Genomic DNA, 20053 nt, shown 5'->3' with positions numbered 1-20053 from the left:
ATTTATTATTATTATTTATTTATTTATTTTAACTGTTCCAGATCTTAGTTGCAGCATGCTGGACTTTCAATCTTCCTTGTGGCGTGCAGGATCTTTAGTTAGGGCATGCAGACTCTTAGTTGCGGCATGTGGAATCTAGTTCCCTAACCAGGGGTCAAACCTGGGCCCCCTGCATTGGGAGTGCAGAGTCTTGGGCCCTGGACTACCAGGGAAGTCCCTGAGCTGTTTGAAATTGAGTGGTCTTGGAGGCCCTTTCTGAAGGGAATATTTAAGCTGAGGTTTGAATGGCAAGTAAGAGGCAGATATGAATAGTTGAGAGGACAGAATGTTCTAGCTGAACTGAAAAGCATGTGCAAAAGCCCTGAGGTGGGAGCACAGTTTATGTTCAAGGTAAGCAAGGAATGGTCAAATGCCATTAGAGAAAAGCCTAAAATGATATTTAATTTGACATTTAAAAAAGTATAAACTCATGCTATTAAATGGTCTCGGTGTGCTTGTATATTGAAAGTTCACTAATAAAAATTCTAATCTGATTAGGACTCTTGAAATGTTAAACACATTTCAAATGACTAGGGAGAAAATTTAATTTTCACAAAATAGATAAGAAACTTAGTAACAAATCAAGCAACTGCTGTATACTGAACACCTACTGGGTGCTGTGTGTATTGTGTATAGTCTCTATGAGAAAAATGTAGTCACATAAGATAGAACTTTTATCTTCAAGATGATTTGAAATACTGAGAAGAGTTATAAGCCCATAAAAAGATAACTAATGACACAGTGTCACACCAAGTCCAAATGAATCAATCATGAGTGATCTTGAGGAAGGCAAGGTAGCTGACAAACCACCATGCTCAGAGTGGCTTCTGGAAGGAAATGAACTTGGAATTGGAAGGGAGAACTAAGCGACCAGAGGCTGGTGGGTTTGTGGCAATGAGAAGGAGTTTTGGGGAGCAGTCACACATCAAATACTTGTTATGGTCTTTCTTCCTCTTCCTTCTTCATACCATGATACTGAATAGAGTTCTCATAACTTGATTTTGTTTTTGCCACAATCAAAATACATACCTAAATCATTAAGAAGTAGTGTGAGACTTTCCTTACAGGAATGATCTTCTTGCTATGTTATTGAGAACAAGGCTTCCTATCCCTCCAGATAGCATCTCTGTGAAGAAAATGCTAGTCCCCAAGGTATTAATTTTTCATTTTCATGATGCTTCACTATTGCAAACAGAAGAAACAAATGTAACCTCCTTCAATATTGAGAAATAAGAGAAATGTAATGTAATAATGCCTGTTGTTGATATCAACCCCATTTCTTCTACAGTGAAGGAGATGACTTGGGGTCACTGGGCCCTATGTACACAGCTACATGTTACAGCATCTCTTAAAAAGTGTTCCTTGAAGGTGAATCAAAGTTGTTGGTATATCCAAGGTTGCTTGACCCCTCTCTATGGGACCTTCCTGATCCTATAAAAGGACTAAAAGCAAATAAAGAAATAGAGCTCAGTGAGCCGTTAAATCAGTGGTGTAAATGGACTCTTGGCACCTCATTGACTTTCACTGGTCATTGAGTCAGGTCCACACTGTTTGTTCTGTTTGTTGAGGGTCAGTTCAGTAGCTTGTTCTTTGTTTTATCATCTGCTCGGTATTCCTCTCTATTGGGGCTACAGACTGAGATGCGTGTGTGTGTGTGTGTGTGTGTGTGTGTGTGTGTATGGGCACATACACATACACATGTGTATTTTCTTGAGGTCTCAGAATGGTTCTTAAACCTAGAAAATCATTATAATTACTTGGGGTCTTTACAAAATACAGGTGCTTGGGACTCACCTGAAATTATTTAGATAAAAATTTCTGTGCTGAGGCCAAGATACCAGTATACATTTTTAAAAAAGTTTCTTCAGGGCCTCTAAAGTTCAATGAATTTTGAGATCCACCGAGCTCTCATGAGAGTATAAATGCCTTGATTTGTATGCACATATTTCTGTCAGATGCTTTAAATGAAGTCATTAACCAAGATGCATTTCCAGAGTTCAGGTCATTGAGTTTAAAATCAAATGAAATACATTTCTGGGTGATAGAACAGTAAGGACATGAAGGGAACTTGTATACAGAAGTAGCTGCTGTCTCAGACAGCAGTCCTGACCAAAGAAAGCTAGTGCTCAGGTCACAGCCACTGAGACACATTTAGGAACAATAAATGACTTCACAGTGCCATTACACCAGGTGTGAGGTAGTCACTGGCATTCAACTTCCTGTTCCTTGATCAAGGGGAGAACCTTAGCTGGGCAACAAGTGAATCAGACTCTGCTAGCTTGTGATGCATGGGTGCTGAGAGGTTCTGATGAGGCAGTATAGTCCTCCTTGTGGAATAAAATAAGAATAAGAAAGAATGAATTCATAAGTGACAATCCTTCTTTTCTATCTGTGAGGAGCCGTATCAACGGTAAAGATCCATCTTCCTCCTCCAGTGCAGTCACTCTATAGGGTGAGCTCTTCTTCAGGGTATTGTCAGTGGTACAACAGTGGCAGCAAGTATAGAATTTGGACACAGATACCAAATGTAACTACCTGCGGTTACACTTCTTACTAGCTGAGTGGCCTTGGGCAAGTTCTTTGACTTGTTTAAATCTCTTTTTCTCTTAATTGTAGACAATTACAATACTGGTGTGAGAATTAGAGATAATTTTCTCATAGATTCACTTAATGAATATTCGTTATGTAACTAATATGAAGCTGGTACTATTCTAGGAACTAGGCATAAAGCAAAGAATAAAGCAGACAAAATCTCCAGCTTTCCTGGAACTTACAGGGTAGAGCAGAACAAGAACAATAAGCAGATTAACAGGCAAAGGCACAGTATGCCAGAAAGTTGAAAAGGGCTTTGGAGAAGAAGCAAAGCAGATAGAACAGGAATTCTAGGGGAATGCAGATTTTTAGGGCAATATTGAGATTTTATATCAGGAGAAGCTCATTGATAATTGAGAAGAATCCTAAAGGAATTAGGACACTTGAGCCAGGTAGATACACATTGAAAGTTTGTATCTGGCAGGAGACATAGCAAGTGCAAAGGCACTGAGGTAGAGACAGAAAATGAGTGAGTGTCTGGTAGATGATGAAGTCACAGTAAGGCCAAGTCATGAGGCAAACTCACGGAGGCAACTGTGTCCTTTGATAGGCTTAGGAATCCTCTGGGGGGGATGTTGTTGAAGCATGGATTCAGATTTAGTGAGTCTGGAGTGTGAGTCTGCATTTTGAACTTCTTTCAGGTCTGCAGACCACACTGAATAGAAGCAGAACAGGGCCACATAAACCATTGTAAATAACGGTGTTAGATTTGACCATATGTGAAATGGGGAGCCGCAGGAAGGTTGGGAGCAGAAGGGTGTGTTGAAATGATAGCTCTGGCTGCTGTGAAGATGAGGTGTGGTCAAAAGCCCTGGCTGGCTTTGCCCATTGTCTGGTTTCATCCTAGTGCCACCCCTCACCCACTGCCTTTCTTTGGCAAGTTGCTTAAACTCCTTTTTCTCCCCACTTTTTTTTTTTTAATTTTTTAAAAATTTATTTATTTTAATTGGAGGCTAATTACTTTACACTATTGTAGTGGTTTCTACCATACATTGACATGAATCAGCCATGGGTGTACATGTGTTCCCCATCCTGAACCCCCTCCCACTTCCCTCCCCATCCCATCCCTCTGGGTCATTCCAGTGCACCAGCCTTGAGCACCCTGTCTCATGCATCGAACCTGGACTGGCGATCTGTTTCACATGTGATAATATACATGTTTCAATGCTATTCTCTCAGATCATCCCACCCTCGCCTTCTCCCACAGAGTTCAATAGACTGTTCTATACATCTGTGTCTCTTTTGCTGTCTCGCATACAGGGTTATCATTACTATCTTTCTAAATTCCATATATATGTGTTAGTATACTGTATTGGTGTTTTTCTTTCTGACTTACTTCACTTTGTATAATAAGCTCCAGTTTCACCCACCTCAGTAGAACTGATTCAAATACATTCTTTTTAATGGCTGAGTAATACTCCATTGTGTATGTGTACCACAGCTTTCTTATTCATTCATCTGCTGATGGACATCTAGATTGCTTCCGTGTCCTGGCTATTATAAACAGTGCTGCGATGAACATTGGGGTACCCGTGTCTCTTTCAATTCTGGTTTCCTCGGTGTGTATGCCCAGCAGTGGGATTGCTGGGTCCAGTTTTTTAAGGAATCTCCACACTGTTCTCCATAGTGGGTGTCCTAGTTTGCATTCCCACCAACAGTGTAAGAGGGTTCCCTTTTCTCCAACACCCTCTCCAGCATGTATTGCTTGTAGCCATTCTGACCCGCGTGAAATGGTACCTCATTGTGGTTTTGATTTGCATTTCTCTGGTAATGAGTGATGTTGAGCATCTTTTCACATGTTTGTTAGCTGTCTGTTTTGAAAATTCCTGAACCTAGAGAGAAGGTGAAAGAAAAGTACAATGAGCACTCTTAAATCCCTCAGCTAGATTTATCAACAATTAATATTTTGCCATATTTGCTTTATCTCATACTCTAATCTTATTATTAACCATTTAAGAGTCAATTTTCATCCCTACTTCATTATGTACCTTCTAAGAATAAGAAAAATCTCCTATGTAAATATAATCAACTGTCAAATTCAGAACATTTGATATTGATACGATCATCTAGTATAAAAAAATCTCAATTTCAATGTAATCAATGTCTTCTACAAATAACCTTTGTAATAGTTTTCTTCTTCTGGTGTAGAATCCGGTCTAGGATATTATATTGTATGTTATGGGGCTTTAGTTTTCATGTCTCATTAGTCTCTTGACCGAGAACTGAGTCTCTTGACCTCCACTTTATCTAAACAAACTTTTTGTTAAATTTTGGAGTTTTTCATGCCATTGCTATTTTCGAAATGTCTGGACCATTTATAGACTGTCACCCAATTTGGATTAAAATTTTCTAATGATTTGATTCAGGTCATTCATGATTGTCAAAAATACCACCTAAGTGATGTTGTATCCTGCTTAGTGCATGCATCTGGAGGCGCTTGATGTCTGTTTCCTTCATTTGTAGTAATGTTGACTTGGATCACTTGGCTAAGCTGTTACCAGCAGATTTCTCCAATGTAAAGGTACTCACTTTCCTATGTAGTTAAAATATCAGTGGAGAAGGCAATGGCACCCCACTCCAGTACTCTTGCCTGGAAAATCCCATGGATGGAGGAGCCTGGTGGGCTGCAGTCCATGGGGTCGCTGGGAGTCGGACACGACTGAGCGACTTCCCTTTCACTTTTCACTTTCATTCATTGGAGAAGGAAATGGCAACCTACTCCAGTGTTCTTGCCTGGAGAATCCCAGGGACGGGGGAGCTTGGTGGGCTGCAGTCTATGGGGTCACAAAGAGTTGGACACGACTGAAGGAACTTAGCAGCAGCAGTAGCAGATGACTGATTGGCTGAACTCTATCCTATTCTTTGCTCTGATTGGCTGAGTCTGAGTCTTTACTTTGCACTGATCAGCTGAGTCCTAGCCTGTACATTGCTCTGATTGGCTGACTTCTAGCCAGTACCTTGTTCTGATTGGCTAAACTCTAGGCTATACTTTGTGCTGACTGGCTGACTCCTAACCTGTTCTTTTCTCTTATTGGCTGAGTCCAAGCCTGTACTTTGCCCTAATTGGCTGAGTCATAGCCTATACATTTATTTTTCTGATTGGCTAAACTCTAACCTGTACTTTGCTGTGATTGGCTGACTCCTAGCCTGTTCCTTGCTCGGATTGGCTGAGTTCAAGCCTTTACTTTGCCCTTAGTGGCTGAGTCCTATCCTGTATTTACCTCTGATTGGCTCCCATCAGGTAGTTTGCTCTGATTGGTTTGCCTCCTAGCCAGCTCCTTATACTGATTGGCTGAACACTAGCCTATACATTTCTCTGATTGGCTGACTCCTAATTTGTCCTTAGCTCTGATTGGCTGAGTTCAAACCTGTACTTTGCCATGACTGGCTGAGTCCTAACCTGAACATTTATCTAACTGGCTGAACTCTAGCCAGTCTTTTGCCCTGACTGGCTGACTCCTAACCTGTTCTTTACTCTTATTGGTTGAGTCCGAGCCTGTACTTTGCCCTGATTGGCTATCCCTAGCCTGTACATTTCTCTGATTGGCTAACTCCCATCAGGTAGTTTGCTCTGATTGGCTGTCTCCTAGCCAGTTCCTTATACTGATTGGCTGAACTCTAGCCTATACCTTTCTCTGATTGGCTGACTCCTAACCTGTCCTTGGTTCTGATTGGCCTAGCGGGAGCCATACTTTGCCATGACTGGCTGAGTCCTAACCTGAACATTTATCTAATTGGCTGAACTCTAGCCAGTCTTTTGCCCTGACTGGCTGACTCCTAACCTGTTCTTTACTCTTATTGGCTGAGTCTGAGCCTGTACTTTGCCCTGATTGGCAGAGTCCTAGCCACTACATTGTTCTCATTGGCTGAAGTCTAACCAACACTTTGCTTTATTGGCTGACTCCTAACCTGTCCTTGGCTCTGATTGGCTTAGCCGGAGTCTGTACTTTACCATGATTGGCTGAGTCCTAACCTGAATATTTCTCTGATTGGCTGAACTCTAGCCTGTCTTTTTCCCTGATTGGCTGGCTATTGGCGTGTACATTGCACTGATTGTCTGGCTCCTAGCCAGTACCTTGTTCTGATTGGCTGACTGTAGGCTCTGCTGCTGCTGCTGCTGCTAAGTCACTTCAGTCATGTCCGACTCTATGCGACCCCATAGATGACAGTCCACCAGGCTCCCCCGTCCCTGGGGTTCTCCAGGCAAGAACACAGGAGTGGGTTGCCATTTCCTTCTCCAATGCATGAAAGTGAAAGGTGAACGTGAAGTCGCTCAGTCATGTCCGACTCTTAGTGACCCCATGGACTGCAGCCTACCAGGCTCCTCCATCCATGGGATTTTCCAGGCAAGAGTACTGGAGTGGGGTGCCATTGCCTTCACTGACTGTAGCCTCTAGTTTGCCCTTATTACCTGACTCCTAACTTGTATATTGCTCTGATTGGCTGATCCTTAGCCTGTGCATTGCTAGAAGACTCTTGAGAGTCCCTTGGACTGAAAGGATATCCAACCAGTCCATTCTGAAGGAGATCAGCTCTGGGATTTCTTTGGAAGGAATGATGCTAAAGCTGAAACTCCAGTACTTTGGCCACCTCATGCGAAGAGTTGACTCATTGGAAAAGTCTCTGATGCTGGTAGCGATTGGGGGCAGGAGGAGAAGGGGATGACAGAGGATGAGATGGCTGGATGGCATCACTGACTCGATGGACGTGAGTCTGAGTGAACTCCGGGAGTTGGTGAGGGACAGGGAGGCCTGGCGTGCTGCGATTCATGGGATCGCAAAGAGTCGGACACGACTGAGTGATCTGATCTGATCTGATCTTGTACTTTGCGCTGAGTGGCTAAGTCCATCTGGTAGTTTTCTCTGATTGGCTGAGTCCTGACCTTGCCTTGCACTGATTGGCTGACTTGAAATTGCTCTGTGCTCTGATTGTCTGACTTGAGCCTCTACATTGGTCTGAGTTACTGACTCCTAGTCCAAACCTTGCTCTGATTGGCTGGCTAGAGCCTGTACTTTGCCCGGATTGGCTGACTCATAGCCCCTGCTTTGCTCGATTGGCTAACTCCTTGCCTGTACATTGCTCTGGTTGGCTGGCTCCTAGCCTGCACTTTGCACTGATTGGCTGACTCAAAGCTTGCATGCTGTCCTGATTGGTTAAGTCAGGCTTTATATTGGTCTGGTTTGCTGGCTTATAACCAGTACTTTTCTTTGACTGTCTGACTCCTACCCAGTTGTTTGTTCTGATTGGCTGACTCCCGGTCTGTCCTTTGCTCTGATTGGCTGACTCCTGGTCTTTTTCTTCCATGATTGGCTGACTCCTTGCCTTTATTTTGTCCTGATTGGCTAATTTTAGCCTGTGCGTTTCTCTGATTGGCTGATTTCTAGCATGTACTTTGCTCTGATTGGGTAACTCCTATCTGTTAATTTTGTCTGATTGGCTAACTCCTGAATTGTATTTCCTCTGATTGGCCAACTCCTAGCATGTATGTTGCTCTGATTGGCATACTCCAAGTCTGTACTTTGCACTGATTGGCTGACTTGAAACTGGTATTCTGCTCCGATTGTTGGATTCCATCCTTTGCTTTGGTCTATTTGCTGACTCCTAGACTGTACCTCAGAGAAGGCAATGGCACCCCACTCCAGTACTCTTGCCTGGAAAATCCCGTGGACGGAGGAGCCTGGTAGGCTGCAGTCCATGGGGTCGCTAAGATTTGGATACGACTGAGCGTCTTCACTTTCACTTTTCACTTTTCTTCATGGGAGAAGGAAATGGCAGCCCACTCCAGTGTTCTTGCCTGAAGAATCCCAGGGACGGGGAGCCTGGTGGGCTGCCATCTATGGGGTCGCACAGAGTCGGACACGACTGAAGCGACTAAGTAGCAGCAGCAGACTGTACCAACTGTGATTGGCTTCCTTGAGCCTGTACTTTACGTTGGTTGGCTGACTCCTATCCCCTCTACTTACTCTTATTGGCTGACTCCTGGCCTGTAGTTTGCTCTGATTGGCTATCTCCCAGCATGTATATTGCTCTGATTGACAGACCCTGTGTCTATATCTTCCACTGATTGGCTGACTTGAAGCCGGTATTCTGCTTTGATTCTCTGACTCTAGCCTGTGCATTTTTCTGATTCGCTGACTCCTAGACTGTACCTTACTATGATTGGCTGGTTTCAACTTGTACTTTACCCTGATTGGCTGACTCCTATCCCCTACTTGCTCTGATTGGCTGATTCCTGGCCTATAATTGATCTGATTGGCTGACTGATAGCCCATAGTTTGCTCTGATTGGCTGGCTCCTAATCTGTACTTTGCTCTGACTGGCTGACTCCTAGCACCTCATTGTACTGTTTGCCTGCTTCTTAGCCTGTTCTTTGCTCTGATTGGTTGACTCCTAGCCTGTGCTTTAGTTACCGAAATATATGTGGCTTCCTGCTACTTGCTGCTCAAAAGCCAAAAAACAAGCAAGGTTAGTGGCTAGAAAAGATTTCTTAATTTCACACGCTGGCAGCCGTGGTGGCAAGATGAATGTCTGGCCTAAGGCCAACTCCCCACCACTGGCAACTATTGTGGTAAGACCTTTCATGGACAGCAGTGGGCTACGAACAGAAACAGCATATTCAGCTCTGACATTCATCTTCCGATTTCTCATCCGTGACCTGATCAGAGTCAAATTGGTTGTTTTAGGTACCCTTAATCTTCAGTTCTAAGGTCCGTTTGTTCCCATTTATTTGAGGTAAGTTCTTGCAATTGTGGCAGCATATGTCGTTGGGTACAGCCTGGTCATCATGAAGCTAACTTTTTCACCCTAGTTTTTGATATCTGTACTCATCACAGGATGTACCTCAGAATATTATCTGTAGGACTAAAGGTCCTTGACTATGCTTAATGAGTACATTATTATTATTTGGTTTCCTTTACTGTTTTCCTTTGTTTTCACAGTTTCTGATGTTTCTGATTAAACTTATTCTTTGACTAAAGTTTTCCACACACAAAAGGCTGACTGAGGACATGGTGGGTGCAGGAAGGCAAGGATCATAGGGTTCTGCTCTGTTTCAAACCTCCCTTTTCTTGATTACTCTGCAGTCATGAATAGGGACAGGTACAGAAGGAAAAAGGGAATATTACTTTGTCATAGTACCTGGGCAAGCATTTGAAAATTATTAGACATTACAATGAGAATAATAATCAAAATGCATCTTTGTATTTTTTCTGAATGTATTTTTCCTTAATGGTTAAAGCAGATGTACAGTGTATGTTTAATAGACCACGAACAGGCTGTGCTTGCTAGCCTAAAATTCAAGATAAATCATGTGTAGGCCAGCATTATTTCCCTATACCTCAGTATGTGAAAATTTCTTCCATCATTTTCCTCTTTTAATTGTAACTCCTTTCAAAGAAAACATTGATCATCAATTATTTCTCTGACGCTGGCAGAGTGGCTCTTTTCCCTGCTCTGGGTCCATCCATTTCTCTGGGTGCTTGGCCTTGTTTTTGTTTATATATTTGCCTAGTTGTTCATGTTGGAAAACTAATCAGATATCATGAACAGGCTCAGAGGCATGTTCACAGGGAAATGCTTTCTAGGCCATACATTTTATCATTTATATCCAATTGTCATACAGATATTGTACATGTGCTTTAAGTCATAAACTTAAAGCCAGCAGTGCTACATATCACAAGTAGTTATACTCTGTGACCACGTTACTGGACAATATTTCCATCCTGAACATTGGGGTCAAAATATGATTAGAAACAAGACAATTACTTTCCTTTAGAAGTCTGTTACCAAATTCAGATCAATATTCCACTAGAACTTTGCTCTCTTCATAGATAGAAGGAAAAAAATTAGATCGAGAATCAGTTTACTATCAATAAAATTCATTTGCCTAATTAAATTTAGTGTAATCTTAATCCTGCCGAGGTACAAAATTCGTTTTTTCAAAATTCCTTTTTCAGAAACCTTTTTTTTTTATCATCTCCTGATGCTGCTACTGCTGCTAAGTTGCTTCAGTCATGTCCGACTCTGCGTGACCCCATAGACGGCAGCCCACCAGGCCCTGCCGTCCCTGGGATTCTCCAGGCAAGAACACTGGAGTGGGTTGCCATTTCCTTCTCCAATGCAGGAAAGTGAAAAGTGAAAGTGAAGTCGCTTAGTTGTGTCCGACTCTGAGCGACCCCATGGACTGCAGCCTACCAGGCTCCTCCATCCATGGGATTTTCCAGGCAAGAATACTGGAGTTGGTTGCCATTGCCTTCTCCTATAATCTCCTAAATCCCCACAAATTTGTCCTGCATTTCCCTATACAGAAAGAAAGACCTGTAGGACAGAAGTGTTATCATCATTCTTTCTCAACAAAAATATTTCTGTTCTTTATACCTTCTCTTTGCTGACAACACATATCCTACTTGCTTTACACACTGCAATGGTTTCCTTATCACTTTTCACATCACAAGTTTTAACCCTGGAAAGCATAACAAATCCAAGACACAAGTGACTGAAATGTCATAGAAACATTTTCGGATTGGCAAATAAAAGAACATATTCCATAAACTTTAAAAACATTCATTTTATCAAACCATAATTTTTCTTTAATGATACAACATGCATGTTTAAAAACCCAAACATCTTTAGTTTCCTTCCTGTTCTTACAAGAAGACAAGAGTAGATATATTTAGATTTGTTTTATTTGTAAGTGCTTATATTTTTTAAGGCCAATTCAATAGAACTCCTTTAAAAGTTAACCTCGACAATACTATCCAAAGTCAAAAGCCCATGCAGACCTCCAGACAAATGGATATCTCATGGTTTCATCGTTTTACATTTCGTGAATTAGACTTTGCAGTTAAATGTATCCATTTATGAATAACAGAATAGCCAATTTTACACACGCAATTTTAAGCCTTCTCTTTTCTTCCCTTTGGCTTGAAGTTTTACTTATTAATACAAAGATGAAGGCTCAGGCAAAGTGGACATGTTTGTAATTCAAGGACACGATGAGAGTCAACTTCCAACTTTCTTCTAGGCATATTTTTGATTTAGTGTGGTCTGAAAAAATTGTTTTATCAAGCTAGCCTTCTCTAATTGCACATGCAAAGAGAAACGGTTTTTAGAATTGCAAGAGTTTCATCTTAACCAATTTTCTTAGGAATCTAAAGAATACTTTGCTATATATTGTCCAAAAAAAAAGTTTCTTTTTTGTTAGTCATGATTCCATGGCTAAAATTTTTCTTAATGAATTGAACCTGAATTTCCCATTTTGCATAAGGCAACACAATGCCACTGACACAAATGGAATACACACACATGCACCAAACGACAGGTCAATCACAAACCCTCTCCGAGGGAGACTAGTACAGATTCCCAGACAAACCCCTCCCCAACATGAAGCATTCCCAGTGGTAGCCAACGTCAGAACCAACTGGCAAAATGCCCAAATGACACTCACCAACGTGAGTGTCATGGTGCTCACCAATGGTCCTCAATGGTAGATAGATGTCAGAACCAATTATCAATGCACCAATAGCACTGTTCACAAACAATCAACATCAGACACACATCAGAACCAATTTGCAAAATGCTGAAATAGCACCTCAAGCCCCAAACAGTTCTCAACATCAGAACCAACTGAAGAGTGCCTAAATAGCACTAGCACTCACAAATGAGAAGATCACCCATGTGCACACTGGTGGACTAACCAAGATTTGGAGCTCGTCAGCTCGTCTCAAGTCTAAGTTTCCATTCCACCAAGGAAAAGCATAAGTTGGCAGCCAGTGCCAAGCAAGGGAGAAACAGGGAGGATTCTCAAAACAGATGGTTTTGGCAGCTGCTAGGAACGTCCCCGAAATCCCCTACTCTGGGCTAGCTAGCCACAAGCAGCAGGCTCATACGTTGTCATGGCCACAGGTCTACCCTGGAAAACCCAGGAGAACCAGGTGCCATGAAAGCTCAAGAGCCAGCAGTAGGCAGCCCCAATATGGGCACCAAAATCTGTTACCAAAAGGTGTGTGGGGTCCGGCTGCTCTCCTCTCAAAAGCCAGTAAACTGGCCAGGTTGTTGTAAAGAAAAGTTTACTTTATTTCAGAGGCCTGCAACTGAGTGGTAGGAGGGCGGATGTCTGTCCAAAGATGGACCACCACCCCCACCCCCACCACTGGCAACCACTGAAGCAAGAACTTTTTTAGATAGAAGGAGGGGACTATATGCAGAAAAGGCACAGTCAACGTTGAATCATCTTGGTTGTCTTAAGTGCAGTTAATCTTCAGTTCCAGGGTCCATTTGTTCCCATTTCTTTGAAGCCAGTTCTCAGAATTGTGGCAGCTTATGTCATGAGAACAGTCTGGTCATCATGAAGTTAACTTCTTCACCCTAGTGTTTTAATATCTATATGACAGCTTACAGGATGTGGCTCAGAATATTATCTATAGCCCTCGAGAAAGATTTAAAGGTCCTTGACTATGCTTAATCAATACATTATTGTTATTCGGTCTCCTTTGACTGCTTTCCTTGGTTTTCACATGTTCTCATTTTTCTGATTAAACTTATTCTTTGTCTAAAGTTTTCCACAGACCAAGGGCAGGCAGAGGACATGGTGTGTGGAGGTAAGGACCTCAGGGTTCCTCTCCATATCACTTTGCTCTGATTGACTGACTCTGATTGCCTGTACTATGCCCTGATGGTCTGACTCCTAGCCTATAAATTTCTCTAGTTGGCAGACCTCTAGCCTGTACATTGCTCTTATTGGCTGTCTCATAGCCTGTACCTAATGCGGATAGGCTAATTCTAGTCTGTACTTTGCCCTGATTGGCTGACTGCTAGCCTGCACATAGCTCTTTTTGACTGATGCCTAGCCTGTATTTTGCTCTCATTGGTTAACTGCTAGCCTGTACTTTGCTCTGATTGGCTGACTTCAGACCTGTACTTTGCTCTCATTGGCTGACTGCTAGCCTGTGCATTGCTCTCACTGGCTGACTCTTTGCTTGTAATTTCCCCATTGAAAGTGAAAGTGTTAGTCACTGAGTCGTGTCTGACTCTTTGCCACCCCAGGGACTGTAGCCTGCCAGGCTCCTCCATCCATGGGATTATCCAGGCAAGAATACTGGAGTGGGTTGCCATTTCCATCTCCAGGGGACCTTCCTGACCCAGGAATCAAACCCGGGTCTCCCGCATTGCAGGCAGACGCTTTACCATCTGAGCCACCAGGAGGGATTTTAACTATAGAATCCCTGTCACAGAGTTACTGTGGGAATTAAATGAGATCAAATAGTTAAAACATTTAATGGTTGCTAGCACTAGAAGGCAATGGCACCCCACTCCAGTACTCTTGCCTGGAAAATCACATGGATGGAGCAGCCTGGTGGGCTGCAGTCCATGAGGTCGCTAAGAGTCGGACACGACTGAGCAACTTCCCTTTCACTTTTCACTTTCATGCATTGGAGAAGGAAATGGCAACCCACTCCAGTGTTCTTGCTTGGAGAATCCCAGGGACGGGCGAGCCTGGTGGCCTGCTGTCTGTGGGGTCGCACGGAGTCGGACTGAAGCAATTTAGCAACAGCAGCAGGTGACTGATTTGCTGAACTCTATCCTATTCTTTGCTCTGATCAGCTGAGTCTAAGCCTGTACATTTCTCTGATTGGCTGAACTCTAGCATACATTTTGCCCTGATTGGCCGACTCCTATCTTGTATTTTTCTCTGATTGGTTAACTCCCATCAGGTAGTTTGCTCTGATTGTCTGACTACTGGCCTGTACATTGCTCTGATTGGCTGACTTCTAGCCAATACCTTGTTCTGATTGGCTAAACTCTAGGCTATACTTTGCTCTAATTGGCTGACTCCTAACCTGTTCTTTTCTCTTATTGGCTGAGTCCAAGTCTGTGCTTTGCCCTAATTGGCTGAGTCATAGCCTGTACATTTATTTCTGTGATTGGCTAAACTCTAACCTGTACTTTGCTGTGATTGGCTGACTCCTAGCCTGTTCCTTGCTCTGATTGGTTGAGTTCAAGCCTTTACTTTGCCCTTAGTGGCTGAGTCCTATCCTGTATTTTCCTCTGATTGGCTAACTCCCATCAGGTAGTTTGCTCTGATTGGCTGTCTCCTAGCCAGTTCCTTATACTGATTGGCTGAACACTAGCCTATACATTTCTCTGATTGGCTGACTCCTAACTTGTCCTTAGCTCTGATTGGCTGAGTTTAAACCTGTACTTTGCCATGACTGGCTGAGTCCTAACCTGAACATTTCTCTAACTGGCTGAACTCTAGCCGGTCTTTTGCCCTGACTGGCTGACTCCTAACCTGTTCTTTACTCTTATTGGTTGAGTACGAGCCTGTACTTTGCCCTGATTGGCTGAGTCCTAGTCTGTACATTTCTCTGATTGGCTAAACTCTAGCCTTTACTTTGCTCTGATTGGCTGACTCCTAGCCACTACATTGTTCTCTTTGGCTGAAGTCTAACCAACACTTTGCTTTGATTGGCTGAATCCTAACCTGTCCTTGACTCTGATTGGCCTAGCCGGAGTCTGTACTTTGCCATGACTGGCTGAGTCCTAACCTGAACATTTCTCTGATTGGCTGAACTCTAGCCAGTCTTTTGCCCTGACTGGATGACTCCTAACCTGTTCTTTACTCTTATTGGCTGAGTCCGAGCCTGTACTTTGCTCTGAATGGCTGAGTCCTAGCCTGTACATTTCTCTGATTGGCTAAACTCTAGCCTGTACCTTGCTTTGACTGGCTGACTCCTAGCCACTACATTGTTCTAATTGGCTGAAGTCTAACTAACACTTTGCTTTGATTGACTGACTCCTAACCTGTCCTTGGCTCTGATTGGCCTAGCCGGAGTCTGTACTTTGCCATGACTGGCTGAGTCCTAACCTGAATATTTCTCTGATTGGCTGAACTCTAGCCTGTCTTTTCCCCTGATTGGCTGGCTACTGGCATGTACATTGTGCTGATTGTCTGGCTCCTAGCCAGTACCTTGGTCTGATTGGCTGACTGTAGGCTCTAGTTTGCCCTTATTACCTGACTCCTAACTTGTATATTACTCTGATTGGCTGATCCTTAGCCTGTGCATTGCTCTGATTTTCTGACTCCTGTACTTTGCGCTGAGTGGCTATGTCCTATCTGGTAGTTTTCTCTGATTGGCTAAGTCCTGGCCTTGCCTTGCACTGATTGGCTGACTTGAAATTGCTCTGTGCTCTGATTGTCTGACTTGAGCCTCTAGATTGGTCTGAGTTACTGACTCCTAGCCCAAACCTTGCTCTGATTGGCTGGCTCGAGCATGTACTTTGCCCTGATTGGCTGACTTGTACTGCACTTTTGCACTGATTGGCTGACTCAGAGCTTGCATGCTGTCCTGATTGGTTAAGTCAGGCTTTATATTGGTCTGGTTTGCTGGCTTATAACCAGTACTTTTCTTTGACTGGCTGACTCCTACCCGGTTGTTTGTTCTGATTGGCTGACTCCCGGCCTGTCCTTTGCTCTGATTGGCTGACTCCTGGCCTTTTTCTTTCATGATTGGCTGACTCCTTACCTTTATTTTGTCCTGATTGGCTGATTTTAGCCTGTGCATTTCTCTGATTGGCTGATTTCTAGCATGTACTTTGCTCTGATTGGCTAACTCCTATCTGTTAATTTTCTCTGATTGGCTGACTTCTGAATTATGTTTGCTGTGATTGGCTAACTCCTAGCATGTACGTTGCTCTGATTGGCATACTCCAAGTCTGTATTTTGCATTGATTGGCTGACTTGAAACTGGTATTTTGCTCCAATTGTCTGACTCCATCCTTTGCTTTGATCTATTTGCTGACTCCTAGACTGTACCTCGGAGAAGGCAATGGCACCCCACTCCAGTACTCTTGCCTGGAAAATCCCATGGACGGAGGAGCCTGGTAGGCTGCAGTCCATGGGGTCGCTAAGATTCAGATACGACTGTCTTCATTTTCACTTTTCACTTTCATGCGTTGGAGAAGGAAATGGCAACCCACTCCAGTGTTCTTGCCTGGAGAAACCCAGGGATGGGGGAGCCTGGTGGGCTGCCATCTATGGGGTCGCACAGAGTCGGACACGACTGAAGTGACTAAGCAGCAGCAGCAGACTGCCTACTGTGATTGGCTTCCTTGAGCCTGTACTTTACGTTGGTTGGCTGACTCCTATCCCCTCTACTTACTCTTATTGGCTGACCCCTGGCCTGTAGTTTGCTCTGATTGGCTATCTCCTAGCATGTATATTGCTCTGATTGGCAGACTCTATGTCTCTATCTGCCACTGATTGGCTGACTTGAAGCCGGTATTCTGCTTTGATTCTCTGACTCTAGCCTGTGCATTTTTCTGATTCGCTGACTTCTAGACTGTACCATACTGTGATTGGCTGATTTGAACTTGTACTTTACCCTGATTGGCTGACTCCTATCCTCTACTTGCTTTGATTGGATGGATGACTCAGTCTATACTTTGCTCTGACTGGCTGACTCCTAGCACCTCATTGCACTGTTTGCCTGCTTCTTAGCCTTGAGTCTCCCTCATTGTAAGCAGACTCTTAAGGGTCTGAACCACCAGGGAAGAGCTTTCCTTGATTGGCTGACTCCTATTCTGTAATTTTCTCTTATTGCCTGACTTCGAGCCTGCGCTTAACCCTGACAGGCTGACTCTTAACCTGTACCTTTCTTGATTGCCTGAACTCTAGCCAGTATGTTGCCCTGATTAGATGTCTTGCCGCACGTACATTGGGCTTCCCTGATAGTTCACGGTAAAGAATCCACCTGCAATCCAGGAGACCCCAGTTTGATTCCTGGGTTGGGAAGATCCCCTGGAGAAGGGATAGGCTACCCACTCCCGTATTCTTGGGCTTCCCTGGTGGAATTCTACAATGCACAAGACCTGGGTTCTCTCCCTGGGTTGGGTAGACCCCCTGGAGGAGGGCATGGCAACCCACTCTAGTATTCTTGACTGGTGAATCCTCATGGACAGAGGAGCTTGATGGGCTGCAGTCCATGGTGTCACAAAGAGTCAGTCAGGACTGAGTGACTAAACACAACACAGCCTGTACCTTACTCTGGTTGGGTGACTCCTAACCCGTACTTTGCTCTGTTTGGCTGACTCTTGGCCTGTATATTGCTCTGATTAACTAAGTCCAAGCTTGCACTCTGTTGTGATTGCCCAACATTCAGAAAACGAAGATCATGGCATCTGGTCCGATCACTTCATGGGAAATAGATGGGGAAACAGTGGAAACTGTCAGACTTTATTTTGGGGGCTCCAAAATCACTGCAGATGGTGACTGCAGCCATGAAATTAAAAGACGCTTACCCCTTGGAAGGAAAATTATGACCAACCTAGATAGCATATGGAAAAGCAGAGACATTACTTTGCCAACAAAGGTCCATCCAGTCAAGGCTATGGTTTTTCCAGTGGTCATGTATGGATGTGAGAGTTGGACTGTGAAGAAAGCTGAGCGCTGAAGAATTGATGCTTTTGAACTGTGATATTGGAGAAGAGTCTTGAGAGTCCCTTGGACTGCAAGGAGATCCAACCAGTCCATTCTGAAGGGGATCAGCCCTGGGATATCTTTGGAAGGAATGATGCTGAAGCTGAAACTCCAGTACTTTGGCCACCTCATGCGAAGAGTTGACTCTTTGGAAAAGATTCTGATGCTGGGAGGGATTGGGGGCAGGAGGAGAAGGGGACGACAGAGGATGAGATGGCTGGATGGCATCACTGACTCGATGGACGTGAGTCTGAGTGAACTCTGGGAGTTGGTGATGGACAGGGATGCCTGGCGTGCTGCGATTCATGGGGTCGCAAAGAGTTGGACACGACTGAGCAACTGAACTGAACTGATAGCCCAACGCAAAATGAAAAGTTTTAAAAAAATGACTTTTCAAAACAAACAGAAAAGTTCAGTTGTTTTATCAACCATTTCTGACACTATTTTGATGCCAAAATTGTCCCCAGTTTTTCCAGGAGGAGTCCATTTAATCTGATTCCAATGTTCTTTTCAGATTTTGTGTGCTTCCTTACTTTCTTGCCTCAGAAAATATTCCAGGTACACTCTTTACTTTACCTTCCTCTACCCTGGATCAGCCATTTCTTCCAAGAACTCCAGTTTCTTTTAGTGGGGACTTAATCCTGTGTAAGTGCCAATTTTTAAAAAATTTATGAAAAAGGATGGCACTATAACATAACTTGCAGAGTTATTCTGAGAATTAAATGAGAAAATCCGTGTAAAAGACTTTATATCATACCTGGCACATAGTATGTGCTCAGTACATTAGTTTTATTTCAGTTATTTCTAGTGACATATAAATAATGGAAGCATGGCCGAGAATGACAGTTGATGAATTTAGAAAATGTGAATTATAATGTCCTCTGAAAGAAAGTCATCAGTCAGTGGATCCAAAGATTAGGTTCCATTAACCTCCTTTCCGAGCTTTTCATTATCTATTTCCATTCTCACTCAAGTTTCTCTCTTTATTTTTTTATTATTTTTTTTAATTTAATTTTATTTTATTTTTAAACTTTACAATATTGTATTGGTTCTGCCATATATTGAAATGAATCCGCCACAGGCATATATGTGTTCCCCATCCTGAACCCTCCTCCTCTCTCTTTAGAACTCATCCTTCGGATGTAGTTGCATTTAGTCTTGCGTTGTTCGTTTCTTAATCTTCTGTTCAGTTAAATTGTACATAACTTAATATGAGAATCGTATCTTCTGTGTGTGTGTGTGTGTGTGTGTGTGTGTGTGTGTGTGTGTTTGAGGTTTCACAACTTTGACGGTCATTGGTTAGTCCTCATCCACATTAACTGTAGGTTTTTTAAAGTAGTGAGAGGTACATGGCTAACCAGTGTATAGAGCTGATGTGACTCTTCATGCTCATTACATTTTCTGACCAAGAGGAGGTGGACATGGTGTGAAACATTGCTTATTCCTTTGGGCCAGACAGCTTTACTAAGACTGGTGTCAGTGTGCACATCTGGAGTTTCCATCTTCTTCATGGCAGATTTCTGGATCCATTTGAGTACCCCAGGAGCACACTTCTTGAAGGCCACTCTCTGGATGCACTTGTGTGTGTTGATGGTGTATTCTCTGGTCACTATCTTGTTCATTGCAAGATGGCCCTTCCTGCTCCACTTCTTTGCAAGAGCCATCCTGCTGGGTCCAGGTTAAAAATGCATAGGGGTTCTTTGTATTTCGTGTGTGTCCTACAACAGTTGTGAGCACATAGGTATATATTAGATACCAATAAAAGCCTAGATGTATTTGTAGAAGTCACATAAGAAACATTTCCTAGCAGTAAAGAAATCTTATAATTGCTAAGATCTTAATCTAAGATTGTAATAAAAGTTGGCTTTAAGCATACAACACCTTCGTAAATAATTTGGCATAAACTACACTGCCTAGACCTTTTTCAAATAAATACAAATTGGAAAG

The 20053-nt window shown here is 43.1% G+C and overlaps 1 protein-coding gene across 1 annotated transcript; it reads right to left on the bottom strand.

The window, feature by feature from the left end:
- Nucleotides 1-19398: 19398 nt before the first annotated feature.
- On the bottom strand, nt 19399-19770 carry LOC133242697 (large ribosomal subunit protein eL31-like). Its single transcript, XM_061408838.1, has one exon. It carries the CDS (start codon nt 19768-19770, stop codon nt 19399-19401), a length of 372 nt encoding a protein of 123 aa, XP_061264822.1.
- Nucleotides 19771-20053: the final 283 nt, after the last annotated feature.

This window comes from Bos javanicus, chromosome X (genome assembly GCF_032452875.1).
Source record: "Bos javanicus breed banteng chromosome X, ARS-OSU_banteng_1.0, whole genome shotgun sequence".
Taxonomy (NCBI): domain Eukaryota; kingdom Metazoa; phylum Chordata; class Mammalia; order Artiodactyla; family Bovidae; genus Bos; species Bos javanicus.
This window is presented reverse-complemented; position numbering and strand designations above follow the sequence as displayed.